The sequence below is a fragment of the Trifolium pratense genome, linkage group LG4 (genome assembly GCF_020283565.1).
Source record: "Trifolium pratense cultivar HEN17-A07 linkage group LG4, ARS_RC_1.1, whole genome shotgun sequence".
Lineage (NCBI taxonomy): Eukaryota > Viridiplantae > Streptophyta > Magnoliopsida > Fabales > Fabaceae > Trifolium > Trifolium pratense.
The window spans coordinates 48,924,044-48,939,934 of NC_060062.1; the positions used below are offsets into that span (position 1 = coordinate 48,924,044).

The 15,891-nt window shown below is 33.4% G+C and overlaps 3 protein-coding genes across 6 annotated transcripts; 2 read left to right on the forward strand and 1 right to left on the reverse strand.

The window, feature by feature from the left end:
• The first annotated feature begins 3,016 nt into the window (after positions 1 to 3,016).
• LOC123923114 lies at positions 3,017 to 6,887 on the forward strand. Of its 3 annotated transcripts, none has more exons than XM_045975764.1 (4): positions 3,017 to 3,292; positions 3,906 to 4,610; positions 4,936 to 5,379; positions 6,417 to 6,887. In XM_045975764.1, exons 2-4 carry the CDS (start codon positions 3,908 to 3,910, stop codon positions 6,593 to 6,595), a joined length of 1,326 nt encoding a protein of 441 aa, XP_045831720.1. In that variant the 5' UTR covers positions 3,017 to 3,292; positions 3,906 to 3,907; the 3' UTR covers positions 6,596 to 6,887. The 3 variants fall into 3 exon arrangements, with proteins under 3 accessions (XP_045831720.1, XP_045831719.1, XP_045831721.1); XM_045975763.1 differs by having other exon boundaries at positions 3,068 to 3,442; XM_045975765.1 differs by having other exon boundaries at positions 3,068 to 3,287; positions 3,904 to 4,610.
• Positions 6,888 to 8,335: 1,448 nt separating this feature from the next.
• Positions 8,336 to 13,233, forward strand: LOC123921242 (GTPase ERA-like, chloroplastic). Of its 2 annotated transcripts, none has more exons than XM_045973699.1 (10): positions 8,336 to 8,808; positions 9,923 to 10,068; positions 10,716 to 10,856; positions 10,924 to 11,034; positions 11,119 to 11,244; positions 11,897 to 11,995; positions 12,181 to 12,282; positions 12,544 to 12,624; positions 12,775 to 12,904; positions 12,991 to 13,233. In XM_045973699.1, exons 1-9 carry the CDS (start codon positions 8,433 to 8,435, stop codon positions 12,859 to 12,861), a joined length of 1,269 nt encoding a protein of 422 aa, XP_045829655.1. In that variant the 5' UTR covers positions 8,336 to 8,432; the 3' UTR covers positions 12,862 to 12,904; positions 12,991 to 13,233. The 2 variants fall into 2 exon arrangements, with proteins under 2 accessions (XP_045829655.1, XP_045829654.1); XM_045973698.1 differs by having other exon boundaries at positions 8,360 to 8,808; positions 12,775 to 12,870.
• A 10-nt stretch (positions 13,234 to 13,243) lies between these two features.
• LOC123921243 (lipid phosphate phosphatase epsilon 1, chloroplastic-like) lies at positions 13,244 to 14,380 on the reverse strand. Its single transcript, XM_045973700.1, has 3 exons — positions 14,093 to 14,380; positions 13,664 to 13,737; positions 13,244 to 13,517 (listed from the first exon to the last, which is right to left on the reverse strand). The coding sequence occupies exons 1-3, from the start codon at positions 14,334 to 14,336 to the stop codon at positions 13,281 to 13,283; spliced, it is 555 nt and encodes a 184-aa protein (XP_045829656.1). The 5' UTR covers positions 14,337 to 14,380; the 3' UTR covers positions 13,244 to 13,280.
• Positions 14,381 to 15,891: the final 1,511 nt, after the last annotated feature.

Below are 15,891 nucleotides of genomic sequence, written 5' to 3' on the forward strand. Positions count from 1 at the left end.
CCACTTCTCAACTTCTTTGATTTTCGTAGGAAAAAGAAAACAACAGCTAGGCCTGAATTTGCAAGGTATATTGAGTATCTCAAAGAAGGAGGCATGTGGGATTTGAATTCCAATAAACCAGTTATCTATTACAAGTGATTTAGTTTGCTTAATTGCTTTGGATTAATTTAAACTTTTTTTTTTGTTTTCACCACCAGTTTAATCTGGTTCGGGGGTCAGTTCTGACATCAAGTTGTACCTTAAACTTTAAATACTGAATATTGTACCTTAAATTTAGGTAGAAGATTGATATACATTTGTTATTAAAAATATCATTCATCAATTTGAATCTTTCTGATTTATATGTTCTCTGTGATGGATGGACTTAATAATCATACTAATTCAATTGATAGAAATTCATATTGAAGCAAAGAAATTTTGCAAGTTCATTTTATTTCTCCAAGAACCTGATCTGAATCATTTTTCTTCTTTCATTCTAGCATTTTTCTTATTGTGGTCTTAAATTGGATGGACACCAACAGTGTGAGGTTCTGAGTATTAAACACTTGGACCATAATTTTTGTGCTTAACTTGGTGAGCTTGTAGTGTTGCACAAAACTCTCTATTCTAAGCCTAAAGACTTTCAACTAACACTCTCACCCCATACACTAGTATGTGGATATCTAGCACTCTTATGTTTTGATATCCAAATCTGTAATGGATAAGGAGGGAGTGGTTTTGTGATTGTCTTCAAGGTGTGATTGAGATTAAAATGAAAGCTAGTGAAAGTGTGAAACCATGTGATTTTTTGCCTCACAATTGAAAATTGATGTCAATATTTAAGATATATTGATTGTTTTTGAACAAGAAGATATATTGATTGTTAAAATAGATAATTGTTGTAAGGTTTAGAACTAAGACATTTATTTGACAAAAAAAGAAAAGAAAAAGAACTAGACATTTATAGATCACTAAGTATTGATTAACACTTTGATTTATCTCATTAATTCGGCCGAGATTTTAAAAATGGAGTTAGACCTAACTCAATTCTACAGAACCAACTTGTAAAGTGAGAAATGTTTCTTCTTATAAATCCACATGTTCAGTTAACACCCCCTCTCACGCCCAATCTGATAACGAAAACATGATAGCATGTGAGCCCTTAGAGTAGGCTATGATACCATGTTACAATTTGGGTTGAGCCTAACTCAACCAAAATTGATGATTGCCTCTATTTATAAACTCATGTTCAAATCATCTCACATCCGACGTGAGGCTATTGATAAAACTTTATATCATTGTAAAAGTTAAGCACTCCATATTGTAAACACTTCCAAAAATCAAAAGTTATTTTAGTTTATTTCTTGTGTTCTCATAGTTCTTATTTTCTTTTGAGTTGCAACCACTCATTGTCAAGTGTGAGTAGTTCACCTCTATCTTGGGGCCATAGAGAGTAGTTCATAACATGTTTCTTTGATCATGGCTTTTGTTGATTGAGATTTCTAACAAGGTGTATCATAGTTCTACAAGATTGAAGCTCACATCCTAGCTAGGGTACGAAGGCGGAAGACAAAACAACGAAGTTGATGTATGTCCTGGTCGTAGACTATGGAGGGTGTTTCGTGGAATTCCAATGTGCTTAGGCGAAGCGTTCTGTTAATCGCCTCTAACCAGGAGTATTTGTATCATGGTGTTCCTATATCTTACATATTGTTTATAAATTGTTTTCTCATAACATTTGCTTAATGTCATAAGATTAAATTTTAAATCATGCTTGCGATAAAATTTATTATCCTAGCATGATTTTTATTAAAAACATAATCTTTAGTATAATTTTACTACTTTTTCCACTATTTCTATTTCTAATCTTTATAGATATATAGTTTTACTTTGTTTCTCATTGGCCCTGTGGATCGATACTCTTTATTACAACGATAACCTTGTGCACTTACGAGACTATCAAATACCACTATCCACGAGGCCACATGTTTCTTCCCATTTCAAGTGGTGTTCGGAAAACCACTACCCTCGATTCAACAATACATTGAAGGTACCGGTTCAATCGAGGCAGTGCAAACTGAATTGTTAACTTGGGAGGCAATTCTCCAACCACTCAAGAAGAAGTTACTTAAGGCGCAACAAGCAACATACTTAGTATTGGTTAAGTTGTGCCCACATCACCAAACTTCAGTAGCTGGTCATCCTCTCAACAAGCTAGCTAAGTGTTTCTATGGACCCTTCAAACTAATTTGCGCCATTGGAGAAGTTGCTTTCGAATTGGACTTAGCTCCTTTGAGCAAAATTAACCCTAATGTATTAACCCTAATGTATCTTAGCTGAAACCATGTACCTTCGTTGTAGCCTTTATAAACCCCCTTTTTTAAGAGGCCTGCTATTTTGACACGATTGTGACCAACACATATTTGACAAAGTATTATATCCAAGATAAAATGGGAGTGTGCACACAAACCGAGGAGAAAGTATATTATTTAAAAAGTGAAAATGATATACCGACCGTATATTTGTTTGGTCTTTTCAAATTTGTCTCTAGGAAAAATTTCTCCTTTTTGAATCATAAATGCAAGCAAAAAAATATCAAGTTAGATGTTAGGATAACTCCAGTTTTTATTTACTCTGCAAAACTTTCTTTTAGTCTGCTACACACATCTGTTTTTCTCATATAAAAGTAAAAATATTTACATTTACCATTTATTTGGTTCAATCCGATTTTAAAATATATATTATGTTGCACATGAATGGTGATGATATTAAAATTGATTAAAAAAATGAAAGTCAATAATAATATCCTTCTCCCACCCCACCTCCTTCCCACAATTGATGATTGTCAAAGAAACAAGTTCAAAATGACGCACTCCATGAAGCCATGGGCTGGGCCCATACACAAGAAAAGCGTGCCACGAGCACGCCTACGGTCCACATAAGAAGAATATTCAAAAATGAATAAATAAAATAAAAAATATTTGCTTGGTGAGCAATAAAAGTAAATAAAATAAAATTAGAATTTTTTTTTTTTTTTGTCTCTAACCTCAAACCTAAAAGAAACGCGGAGAAGCTGCCACCAAATATTCACCTCACCCCATCCAAACAAAAATAAAAAATTTAGGGTGGGGCAAGAAAAGTTAGAGAGAGAGTAGTTGCGTTTGCATTGAAGATTGAAAAATTGAAATTTCATTCATTCTATTCCACAGGTGTGGGAACTATTCTCGCTAACCAACAAATACATATATTCTGATGTATCATCATCTTCTCTAGTCATCTTCTTCTTCCTCACGCTAACAACAACAACAACAAGGTTTCTTTTATTTATTTTTTTATTTATTTTTTTGCGCTGATTTTTCGTTTGTTCCTGATTTCTGAATATATAAAAGAAAAACGATATTGCGAATTGGCGTATTCCTTCCCTTTCTGTTTTCTCTTTCATTGCTGCGATACTTCACCTAAGGTTCACAAACTACCGCAATTTCGATTTCTATTTTCTTTTAGGTTTCGTCAATTATTTCATATCATACATTTTCGATTGCATCTCGTTTTGCTTTTCATTTTCTGGAATCAATCAGTAAATTCTGATTTCGTGATGTTAGTTTAAAATTGTGCAAATCAGAGAAAATTACGGCATAATCAGTTATGCGTTTTTTTTTTTTTTTTGAATTTTATTTTTGTCACCTGAATTTGCATTTGTTTAGATATATGATACTGTTTTTGGTAAGCAAGTAATTAATAACCTTACTATTGCCTTGGCTCTAATGATTTTATAATCAGATTCAATTAGTTAATGTTAATGATTTGTATAATTGAATTTTTTTTGCATTCAATTAGCTTTGGCATTTGATTCTTATTTATTCAATTTTTTTTTTAATTTTTTTTTTTACATTTATGTGATATTTTGATTTTTGTTTTTTATGCAGCTATGCCGACTTTTACTGCTATAGCGTTTGATAGGTTAATAGAGCCCGGAGGTTCTAGGGCTGGTCATCAGAAATCTGCTTCAATTTCGGTTCCAGCTCCGAAGAAGCTTGAGAGGAGGACCAGTGAACCACCAAGTTCCAGAAAGAGAGTACCTCCTCGTCCTCAATTAAAGCCGTCACTCTATGCAACTCCTGAGGTGAAGCCGCTTCCGGATTCTCCGCTACAAGATTCTCCTTCTTCGTTCTTGGCTTCTCCTTACATCATCAATCATAAACGTCGTGGGCCGCGTCTTCTCAAGAGTTTCTCTGAGGCCAATGTACAGGCTAAGCAGGAGATTGATGATGACGTAAATGTTAATGGTAAGAGCTCTAATAGTGTGGTTTCTAGTTCCGCTGGTGACCTACAAGTCAGTTTCGTGAACTCTGAACCTGTTAAGGAAGAGCAAGACGGTGGTGTAGAAGATAACAAACTTAGTAGCAGCAATGGTGGCGATGTTGAGCACAGAGAAAATGGAAGTAGTATTGATCATAATGGAGTGCATTTGGAAAAGGTAGTGGTGTTGAATTCTGAAACAGATACTGAAGACTTTTTCGATCCAAATGATTCTATGAGCTTTAGTAGTTACACAGATGGGGAGGATAATACAAGCAAAGATCGTACTGCAAAATATAGTAGTTCCGCAGAGTTTTTTGACGCTTGGGAAGGTAAATTTAACTATGTTTTAGTTATTTGCAATTGAGCATGTGCATGTGGACAACCATAGGGATGTGTTAGGGCCATTTAGCTTTTAATTTTATTTATTCAATTTTGTGTTATGCTTTTCTCATATTTTCTGGATGTCATTACTTATGCTTGTTGTTGAAGTGATAATCAGAATATCTTAAATTTTTTTTTTTTTTTCAGTTTCAATGTATAATATAATCTGTATAATTGTCATAAGGGAAGGGAAAAAATGATTTGTAGATGTTTTGGGAATATTTCGTCTCACAGATTAGCTTACTTGTATCTTTTTTTTTCCCCTTCATGTAGAACTCTCTTCTGATAGTGGGACGCAAGGCTCTCTACGCTCTCTACGTGATGTTGATGCTGAATTGCGTGAAATAAGGTTGAGTCTATTGATGGAGATAGAAAAGCGAAAGCACATTGAAGAATCCCTTAAAAGCATGCAAAGCCAGTGGGAGAGAATTAGAGAAGGGTTATCTTCTGTTGGAATTGTTTTACCTGCAGATCTAGCTGCTATTGCGCAAGGTGGGCAGCTGAATTCTGATCCTGTGGATGATATATGTCAGCAGGTATACATTGCTAGGTTTGTATCAAACTCCATTGGAAGAGGAACTGCCAGGGCTGAGGCGGAGGCAGAAATGGAAGCCCAGCTAGACTCAAAGAACTTTGAGATTTCTCGACTGTTGGAACGTCTTCATTATTATGAGACCATGAATAGGGAGATGTCTCAGAGGAACCAGGCGGCAGTAGGTGAGATTTATGTCGATCAAATTTAATCTTCATTAACTTTAACCAGATATATCTATGTTGTTTTCAATGCCCCATAAATACATCTATTCAGCTCTTAACTACTATGGATTTATTTATCATTCTACCTTTCCTCATAATAAATATTCTCATTATTATCCATTTAAAATGACACAAGCATTCTTGTTCAAGAGTAATAAACAAGTAGCACCGAGTATCAGCATTATAGTAATTGACTATGACTGTGGTATGGTGATTTCATTTTTAGAGTATTAGAATTAGAATTGTCTGTCCGTGGGTAGGGCCACCTGTTTGATTATTTAAATTTAAATAATATGTAAGACACTATGCTGATTGGCCTTAAAATCCACTATGTACTATACCCCTAACTCCACAAAAGAGGTATTTATTGAAAGAAAAGAAGTTTAAGACCCTTATTTACTATGAAATACGAGCTCATAGGTTGATACTTATATGCAGTGTTATTGCAATCATAGACCAAATGACAAACCATATATCTTCAACCATTTGTCTTTATTGTCTAGTTTTACTGGATTTTTACTTGGTAATAATACTAGTGAAGTATAACACGTATTACATTTGCAAGGTATGCATTTGAAAGGACTTTGACTCTCTACAAGTGCTTTAATTCTGAACTTTCTTTGAAGCGTTAACATGTATTTTATATTCCTAAATATTTTGGCTTCCATTTCTATACCTTATATTCTTTGTTTTAGGTTCATGTAACTACACATTTGTAGGAGCAGTGTTTATTTGCTTACTAGAGTTGGGCTTTTTACCATTTACCTGTCTATGTCATGTTATGTTAGATCATGATTTTAACATATTTTTAGTGCGTCAATCATCCCATCGATTTTAAATTCTTTAGGGTATGTAATTAGCTGATTCCTATGACATTTTTACGCAAGTGATATTCTGTTTTCTGTTGGTACCTTGTTTGCTTCCCTAATGTATGTCCTAGTTTTGTAGCTTGCTTTGCTCCACTTTTTCTCATTTATCTCATTTTCTGTCATGTTTAGAGACGGCAAGGCGTGAGAGACAAAGAAGGTCTAGGAGGCAGAGATGGATTTGGGGCTCTATATCTACTGCCATTGTACTTGGTACTACAGCAATAGCATGGTCATATCTTCCATCAAGTAAAGGATCAACATCTGCAGACCATGATGACGTTTCCGAACACAATGACGGGGCCAATTAATATTCCGTCAACACTAATTTTGCCTAGTTATGGTAGGAGAGGTGAATAAAAGTTTTACACACCACTATGTGGCGAACACGTCTCACACGTCTCACACTTAATCGATTACAATTTTGAAGCAGTTTGAGTATGTGAATAATTTTATTGGGTCGTCCAGTACAATTACTTTGCCTTCCACTGCAAGTCTTAGATGGTTGATTAGTAAAATGGTACAGTCCATGTTGATAAGATAATACCTTATAGTTTTTTCTTACCCATTCTTACAAGCAGAATAAGTATTTGGCATCTGATACATTTCACATAGCACATATAGATTCTTTATGCTTGCTTCTCCAAGCATTCTAATACGGCAGAAGAAATTCGATCTTGGTGTTGTTAATAAATGAAATCTGGTCAAGCTATGATGCTACCATGCACAACCTGGTAGAATTCTGGTTTCTAATCTGGTGTGCTTGTGCTACATTTCAGTTGGCTGTGTTCCCTGATGAAAAAGTAATTTGTCAAGTCTGGAAGTATGATCATGTTTGTCAAGCATGGATGCGGCTCCTTTTGTTTGTGCTTGAAATAAAAATGTTGCTGATTGTAATATTTTTATTACATCAATTTTGATGCCGTAACAAATTATCTTTTATAGAAGGTTTTGCAAATCTAGAAACTAAGAAAGCTCTATATTCTTTCTACACCTTTTGTTTATGGATGGAAACTAATGATTTTTTCATGGTTAAAATTTTGTTCTTTATTTTGAGGCACATCATGTTTTATCCCTTCGGGGAAAAGACTTCATTTTTAGATTTTTAGGCATAGAAATATGGTCATCCTGATTCATTTGCAAAACAGATTTATACTACTACTGAAGTACTATATCTTATTTCGGTACTTATAATTTTATAGCCATCAAAGCAGAGATACCTTTTAAATTTATTTATTTATTTTTTATGCAAAAAAAAATTATTATTTTTTTTACAAAAAGTGGACTTATTAATTAAAATTACATATTGACAATTAAATTACCTCTCGCGTTAAGTGTTGAAGGGGGCACAAAATCTGTAAAGACAAAGTTTGTTAGCTAAAGTGCGAGCTCAAGTGGTGTAAAATTTAGGAAAATAATTTTAATTAGTAAATTTTATAAAATTTAATATTTTTGTCTCCACCTCCATAAAAATGTAGTCAACTACTCCCTCCGTCCCAAAAAGAATGACCCATTTTGAATATATGCACTATTCATATATATTGTTTTGACCATATTTTTCTACTAATAAATAAAAATAAATATTAACATATAAGATGTTGTTAGATTCGTCTCGATGAGTATTTTCAAAATATCAATTTTTTATAATTTTTACTATTATACAATTAAAGATATTAGTCGCCAAAGTTATGCATTGGCATGCGTGTTTCGGTCAACTGGGTCATTCTTTTTGGGACGGAGGGAGTATCTTTTTTAAGATTTTCTGCCCCCTAAACACTCACTTGTTATTGTGGGATGAAGTATTTTTAGAAATCTAAGAGACACGCGAGAAAGACATGCTAACACGAAAGAAACACTCTTAAGTTAAATTAGTTTTCACATGTTTGAGTATTAAAAGATACATAATCATTCTATAAATATTAAAATCAAACTTTTTTTAGAGTAAAACAAAACTACTGTATTTTTTATAATAAAAATTAGAGGGAGCACAAAAATAATTTAACTTTATTTTAATTTTTTATTTATTTATGCATGATGAGATAAGCTGTTACATGGAAAATAAAATAATTTGAAAAACAAGCTGTAAAAAAGATTCCATTAAACATTATCTTACAATAACGAACGACTCGGATAAGAAGCAGTTGCACAATGAAGAACCTCACTTTACTTGCAGCTTCAACTTCAACGCAACAATTCCTCTTTCAAATTCATAACTCTTTCTTTGCCGTTGGATTCACCACCCGAACCACCTTCCTTCCTAACCGAACCACCGAATTAACGCCGCATATTTGTTGCCGAACCAAACAATGTCGCTCCAAAGCATTTTCAACCAAACAAGAGCTTCTTGCAGCACTTCAGAAACAAGAAGAAGAAGAAGAAGAAGAAGAAGAAGAAGAAGAACAAGAAGCTTATTCGGACGATGACACATCCTTCTTATCCCTCAGCATGAAGCCGGACCGGAGTTTGGGCTTGCTTGATGATTATGAGACAGAGGAACTCGATTTTGATCCTAACCACCGAAGTGGTTTGTTTTTTTTTTTATTTAGTGATTTTTCTGTTTCTTTCAAATTCATTCATACTTTATCATAGTTTAACTTAGTTTATGGAGGAGAATAACTGAATATCTTTATGATTCACTTGTTCGGGTTATTTGAATTGACTTATTTTTAACTTATGTAAACCAACTTATGCAAATAAATAAGTTTTTAAAGTAGGGAAATGCTAACCGGTGCCCCGGGGCACTGGTTAAGGTAACTAAAGATAGTAATATTATCTTAAAACTTGTGAAGTCAACATCTTAAAAGTTTAAATTTTTAGTTTCTCAAGTTAGTTTATGAAAAAAACGGCTTATGAAGATGCAGTTTTTGTTAGTGAGAACTTATGAATTAACATAAAAGTGTGTTTATTTGCATAAACTATTTTTCATAAGAAAAAAAACAAGTCACTCCAAACTGACCCTGAGTAATTCAGGAGGTGCTGAATATGAAAATTATGATGAACATTTTGGTATTTTAATAAAGGTCAGTATGCAGTATGTTACGGTTGAGGTGTTAGCTTAGTGATAAGAGTTTAACCTTGTAATGATACTTTGGGCCTGTTTGGATAAACAACTTATTTGCAACTTATAGTACAAGCGCTTATCATGATAAGTGCTTATGTATAATCTTACATAGGCTATTTTTATAGCAAAAGATAAATTGTTTTTATATATGCTACAAGCTGTTTTCATAAGCTATATTGGAGAATTTATGAAAATAAGTTGAAAAAAACTTATGAAAATTGTCATAAGCTGCTTTTCTAAGTTCTCCCAAACAATCTCACAGTACTTATGACAGTAGATCCAAACAGACCTTTAAGCAGGGTTGTAAAATGGTCATTAGTGTCACTTTAGTTAATAAAATTCCACCCTTCCCCGATTTTTATGTACAGAAAATAAATGCAATATGTTTCTTTAATGAATCTAATTGGCAAACATTATACCTAGATGTTGTGTTTCTTTGTAAGTTTTTTTTTTTTTTTTTTACAAAGGTAGTAGGATTTCGGATTCATTGGTTGTGTTTTTCTGTGTGCTTGGGGAACTCTCAGGTTCAAGCCTTGTGTTGCATTGATCACATTTTGTGTGTCAAAATGTTATGCAGGATATGTGGCTTTACTTGGCATGCCAAATGTTGGGAAAAGTACACTGGCAAACCAAATGGTTGGCCAGAGGTTGTCAATAGTTACAGATAAACCTCAAACGACAAGGCATCGAGTTCTTTGTATATGTTCTGGCTCCGATTATCAGGTTTAGTTATTATTAAGTGGTACCTCGTTCTCCCATTATATTTGATCCGCTAGTGCAGTTTATTCCTTGCCTTGCCATACCTTGTCATGCATGGCCCTTCAAACTTAAAATGCAGCTCCCTTACATTCACTTCCCTTAGTAATCTCAGAGTCCAAATTTCTAATGCATGATAATTCGCTTACTCTTTAGAATATTCTGAATTGGAGACTGATCTTTTCTAAAATAGATGTGATGTTAATGACATTTGTGCTCAATGTTTTCCACATTTCAAATAGTTTTATTAGCATCTTGACATGAGAACTTATAAACTATGAAAAGGACATTCAATATGTGATGCAGGTTTCAACTTAGAGATTAATCATCTCATCAATATTTCAACTGAAAATGCTGTGCAGTAATATAATGGAATGTGGAAATTCAAATCAATGTAATAAGAAAAACTCTTAACATTTTGGAATTCATTAGTTCAACCATTGAGATCTATGTAACCGAATCTATCTTTTTTTTAGGTGAATCTATTTAATTGTTATAATTCATTAGTTCTTTTTTCATGAGGAATTAATAATAAACTCATCATTCCTTTCCTATGCATGTACAGCAGGGTTTATATTTTATTATCATTTCTGTGACCTATGAATCTCTTGCAGATGATACTTTATGATACTCCCGGTGTTCTACAAGAGCAAAGGCACAAGTTGGACTCGATGATGATGCAAAATGTTCGCAGTGCTGCAGTTAACGCTGACTGTGTATTGATTCTCGTAGATGCATGTAAAGCGCCTGAAAAAGTATGGTTTTTGGTTTACAAAACTGTTATTTCTTTCTCCTTTTTTCTGAATCACTTTCTTTCTCTAGATTGATGAAGTGTTAGAAGGCATGGGAGACCACAAAGATAAAGTCCCCACCCTATTGATTATGAACAAGAAGGATCTTATCAAACCTGGTGAAGTTGCAAAGAAACTCGAGGTTGGAATCATTTATTAGAAGTATTTATATTAGCATGTATAACTTAATCAACTGGTACAGACATGATTTTTCCTGTGTTTGCAGTGGTATACAAAATTTACTGATGTTGACGAGGTTATACCAGTTAGTGCCAAGTATGGTCATGGGGTTGAAGATGTCAAGAACTGGATACTATCGAAGCTTCCTAATGGACCAGCTTATTTTCCAAAGGCATGTTTAAAGTTAAAATTTTCTTTCCCTTAAAATGTTTATTGTTGCATCATCACCGTCTCATTTCACTTTTAGCGATAAAAGAAGGAACCCATTAGACACTGAAAGAACCTTTTTTTTTGTATTGCACTCTTGATCATGAGAGTAAATGCATTTGATTTTACAATTTAAATTTAGAGTGAACTTTAGTCAAACATGGTTAATTAGCCTGGGCTTATATGGTGAAGCTCAATAAAGCGAACCAGACCGGATATATGATTGTGAACAATAGTAACAAATACACTGACTGATTACTTGATTTTTAGAGTACTTGTTAATTTTCTCGTTGTATAAAGATGTAATATGAAAATAAAGATATTCAACCTTCATCGGTCAAATTTGTATATTGAACTCACTTCTTTGCAGGCCTTATTGTAGTGTTTGAATTTGACTATCAAGGATAAACTAATTGCTTCATAGTTTTTTATTGACATTTGAGCATGTAAATGTGCCATTATTGTCAACCACCTAATGTCAGACACTCCACCAACACTGACAAGCCAATATCGCACTTACACCAGCTATCACTATAGCATGCTATCGTAGTCATTTTTTTGCTTACTAGTTTCATTCATGTGCTATGCATACCTTAATGCTGTTCTTGGATTCACAGGACATTATCAGTGAGCATCCAGAAAGATTTTTTGTAGGTGAAATTATTAGAGAAAAGATTTTTTTGCAGTATCGAAAGGAAATCCCCTATGTGTGTCAGGTAGTCATCGAGTTCTTTTTATATTTATGATTTAGCCACTTCCCTCCTCCCACCCAGCAAAAGGAAAAAGACGAGAGAAAAAAAAAGGGAGGAATTTTTTTTAGAAAAGTATGAAAGAAATTGAAAGAATAACTTTATGTTCATAGATGCATTTACAAATATTTTCTTATTTTCAATTCTTCCAGGTGAATGTTTTAAGCTATAAGGCTCGACCAAATGCAAAAGATTTTATACAGGTGCAGATTTTGGTTGAGAAAAACTCGCAGAAAATCGTCGTTATTGGAAAAGTACGTAACTTATATCAAATTTCAGTTGTTGACCTGTGAACTTGTGATATTGATTTTTTTAGGAGATAACGCGGCAGGCTAGCGGAAAAACTGCCAACATATTATTATGATTCTGGCTTTGTAGCATTAGTTTAAAGCTTAATGAAACGCTGAGTTTCATATCATTAGCAGAAAAGTATTTTTGTTGTTTGTCTGGGTGGCTGTTGACATGGTTTGCAACCAAATACTAACCTACATTTATGTTGTGATCAATTACTTCAGAACGGAAATGCTTTGAAAATGCTTGCAACAGCTGCACGCCTTGATATTGAAGATTTTCTACAGAAGAAAGTTTTTCTCGAGGTGCCCATTTACATAATTTGAATGCTACATTCGAACCTGGACTTCCATAGTTTGCTGTTTTTTATATTAATCTTGAGCTTCAGGTGGTAATGTGGTACAAATCATCATACATATTATCTTTACTCAACACTGGTTTTGGACTTTGAACAGATTCAAGTAAAGGTTAAAGAAAATTGGCGACAAGACGAAGGGTTTCTTAAGCACAGTGGTTATGGAGGTCAAATAGGTGTTTATTGACGTGCACATGTAAGAAAAATTCGCCAGACATGTATCATATTATGTAAGCTAAGATCCTATAATATTATTATCATCAAAACTGATTGAAAATGATTTTGGCTGACACTAACCCCCTTACTCTCCTTGTAGGTTTGCCCAATGATCAATTTTGCAAAGCAAGTCTTGTTAATGGTCTACAACGAGAGTGAAGGTCGAATTCAAACGCTTATATCTGTCTCGAGTATAGTGAGTTCGATATCACATTTTGATTCAAAATGTTCAAATGAGTTTATAAATCTTTTCACGTATAATAGTGGTTATGGATTCTTTTGATAGCTAGACATTTGTAAAAATTCTAATTTGAATTAATCAAATAAAAATGTTTTAGCCCTTCCAGCATGGTAGCATACAATGCTAATGTTATATGATATCACATTTCATCAAGTTTCATTTCTCTTGTCTTTAAGCCACTGGCAAATCACATGTATAAGAAAACATAACCAAATTCCTGCAGACCCCAAAACCACAATGATTCTGACCCACAAAGAGGATACAAAAGCATCTAGCATTAAGGCATTCCATAGGCAATACCATAAGATAGAGCAAATAGATCCAATAACAGCTCCAACAATCACTTGACTCACTGTATGAAGTTTTTGTGACACCCTTAGATATGACTGAAAAAATAGATTAAGCATGACAATAAGGCACTTCACATTGAATAAGCTGCATACTCTAGGTGATAAATAAATGCTATAAACAGCATCTACTGCCAAAATAATCTGAAACAAATGCACTCTAAATTGAAATTTTATATGCTTACAAAGTAAGAGCCAAATGCCAAAGCCAAACTACTGCTAGTAATGGTGAGTTCATTTATTGTTAGCAATTTAATACCTGCATCATCATCAATGAAACATAAAAATTAAGTCATGCAATTCCACTATGCTTATTTATTTAGATTTTATAAAAAAAATATACACATTTGCAGGTAGATTTTGGCTCCTATAAAATAAGTAGTTATTAATATAGAAAAATTTAAAATTGATATTTCAACCGCATATGATTTGTTATGTATGTGCATACAATATTAACAGTTGATTAATATTATTCACTTTACCCTTTGCACATGTAAGAAGTGCATGTGAGGAAAACACAATTCTAATGAGAAAAATGCAGACATAACAAACTAAGAACCATTGGTTTGTGTAATTTGATAGTTTGAATGGAAATAAAAGGTGGGAGAAATTACTTGACAATATAATAAAAATGACAGTAAAGAAGATGGATTGAGCATGTGAAGATGGCATTCCAGGATCAGATTTGAGACTTGAAGGTCTTTTCTGATTCAATATATGTTTGAGTGACATAGAAAACATTGCATTTAAAATGGACCCTCCTGCAAACCATAATGCTTCTGCATCATGCCTCCAAATAATGAAAACACCAAAGAGGACAGTTACTATCCACTTGCTCTGTGTAAATAACATCATCATTAGTCCTTAAAACTTTTAAGATAAAAAGGACATTACACCTTATTGTCGACTTAATGCAGAAAAAACAATGAGCCTGTTTTGATGGATTTATTTGAGCATATCTACTTGCGTAAACACTTGCCATACTGTTTGAGAGAGCTGATAGAAACAGTTTATGAAATGTCCATAAGTTGTTTGGAGCTTATTTTCTTTAGCTATCCAATATAGCTTATGAAAAACAACTTATAGCTTCTATGACGACAGTTTGACTTTATTTTATTTATAAAAATAGCTCAAACATAAAAAAATCTATATAAACTTATTATTATATAAGTTATGTTTGAGCTATTTCTTATGCTATAAACGCTTAAGTTGTTTATTCAAATGCACATAAGCAATGATAAGGACAAGGATTACGAACCAAGTGATTAAGAGTTGATTCCACCTCCTGAAACAAAAACTTTGGCTGAAACCCTGATGATTTATCAACAAAAGCTTCTTGTTCAAGCACTTTAACATGTTCATCACTCTTTCGATCCTTGTAATGAGTTCTTATCAATTCATCCATTGCACTTGCCACCCAGAGTTTGATAGGAACAAACCTACAATTGAATGATCTTGAAGCAGAAAAGAGAGGAACAAATGAAGTATTTTTCATGTATCTTTGTTTAGCATGATTTGTGCTAAAAGATTTGTTAGATGGATTGTAGCGAAGAGTGGATGTTGTTCTCATGTGGAAGGATAATTTCAGCATATATTTGAAGAATTTGAAAGAATCTGATGTATGGAAAAAGACACTAGTTAGTGATAGGCTAAAAAGAATAAAAAAGACTGATATATATTTTCATTGATCCTGCAGATTTTGATATACCAAATTCACAAAACAAAAGTTTAAAAACTTACAATTTTTATATTTTTAAGAATTCAATTTTTAGTTAAAAATGGTAACTGTGATGTGTTGTAGATGTGGCCATGGTGTCTTTTATTCTGGCTTTGTTTTGCTGTCCAATACTTTATCTGTTATTTTTTTCTACACAAGACAACCATTGTTGACTGTGGCATATTCATACAAAGCTACTAAGGTATCTCACAAGATAAAGACAAGATAGTGCTACTTTGATAATTTTTGTCAGGTCTAATGAATTACACCAAAATGATATATGTATAAATTATTCTTTATTATCAAAGATAAATTATTCTTTATTACCAAGTTATTTTTGCATGAATTGTAAGATGTTTTAGTAAGCAAGTGATTTAAATCAAGTGGATAATAGTCCCTTTCAAAATGAATGTCACTTTTAAACAAAGACATTAAGCTCAAGTCGTTAATGAGTTTCCCCTAATACGAATCGTTCGGGAGAACTTGAGTTCGATTCATGGTGGAAATAATTATTAGTCACACTTTATTTACCTTGCAGACGGACTCTGGATTATCGGGAGTCCCTTCCCCCCCTATGAACTAGAGAGTTGAAACAAAACAAAAAATGAACATAACTGTAACAAAACACCCTCACCCGCTCTGAATGAACTTCAACCACCACATCCGAGACATTCCAACGGATGTAAAACCCGTTGC

Excerpts from the sequence above, each read along its gene's own strand:
- LOC123921243 (XM_045973700.1), bottom strand. The coding sequence starts at position 14,336 with ATGATGATGTTATTTACACAGAGCAAGTGGATAGTAACTGTCCTCTTT. Across the intron at positions 13,738-14,092 it reads CATTTTTATTATATTGTCAA|GTATTAAATTGCTAACAATA; the intron begins GTAATTTCTCCC and ends ATGATGATGCAG. Across the intron at positions 13,518-13,663 it reads TGGCATTTGGCTCTTACTTT|TCATATCTAAGGGTGTCACA; the intron begins GTAAGCATATAA and ends CTATTTTTTCAG.
- LOC123921242 (XM_045973699.1), top strand. The coding sequence starts at position 8,433 with ATGAAGAACCTCACTTTACTTGCAGCTTCAACTTCAACGCAACAATTC. Across the intron at positions 10,857-10,923 it reads CATGTAAAGCGCCTGAAAAA|ATTGATGAAGTGTTAGAAGG; the intron begins GTATGGTTTTTG and ends TTCTTTCTCTAG. Across the intron at positions 11,996-12,180 it reads AAATCCCCTATGTGTGTCAG|GTGAATGTTTTAAGCTATAA; the intron begins GTAGTCATCGAG and ends CAATTCTTCCAG.
- LOC123923114 (XM_045975764.1), top strand. The coding sequence starts at position 3,908 with ATGCCGACTTTTACTGCTATAGCGTTTGATAGGTTAATAGAGCCCGGA. Across the intron at positions 4,611-4,935 it reads GTTTTTTGACGCTTGGGAAG|AACTCTCTTCTGATAGTGGG; the intron begins GTAAATTTAACT and ends CCCTTCATGTAG. Across the intron at positions 5,380-6,416 it reads GAGGAACCAGGCGGCAGTAG|AGACGGCAAGGCGTGAGAGA; the intron begins GTGAGATTTATG and ends TGTCATGTTTAG.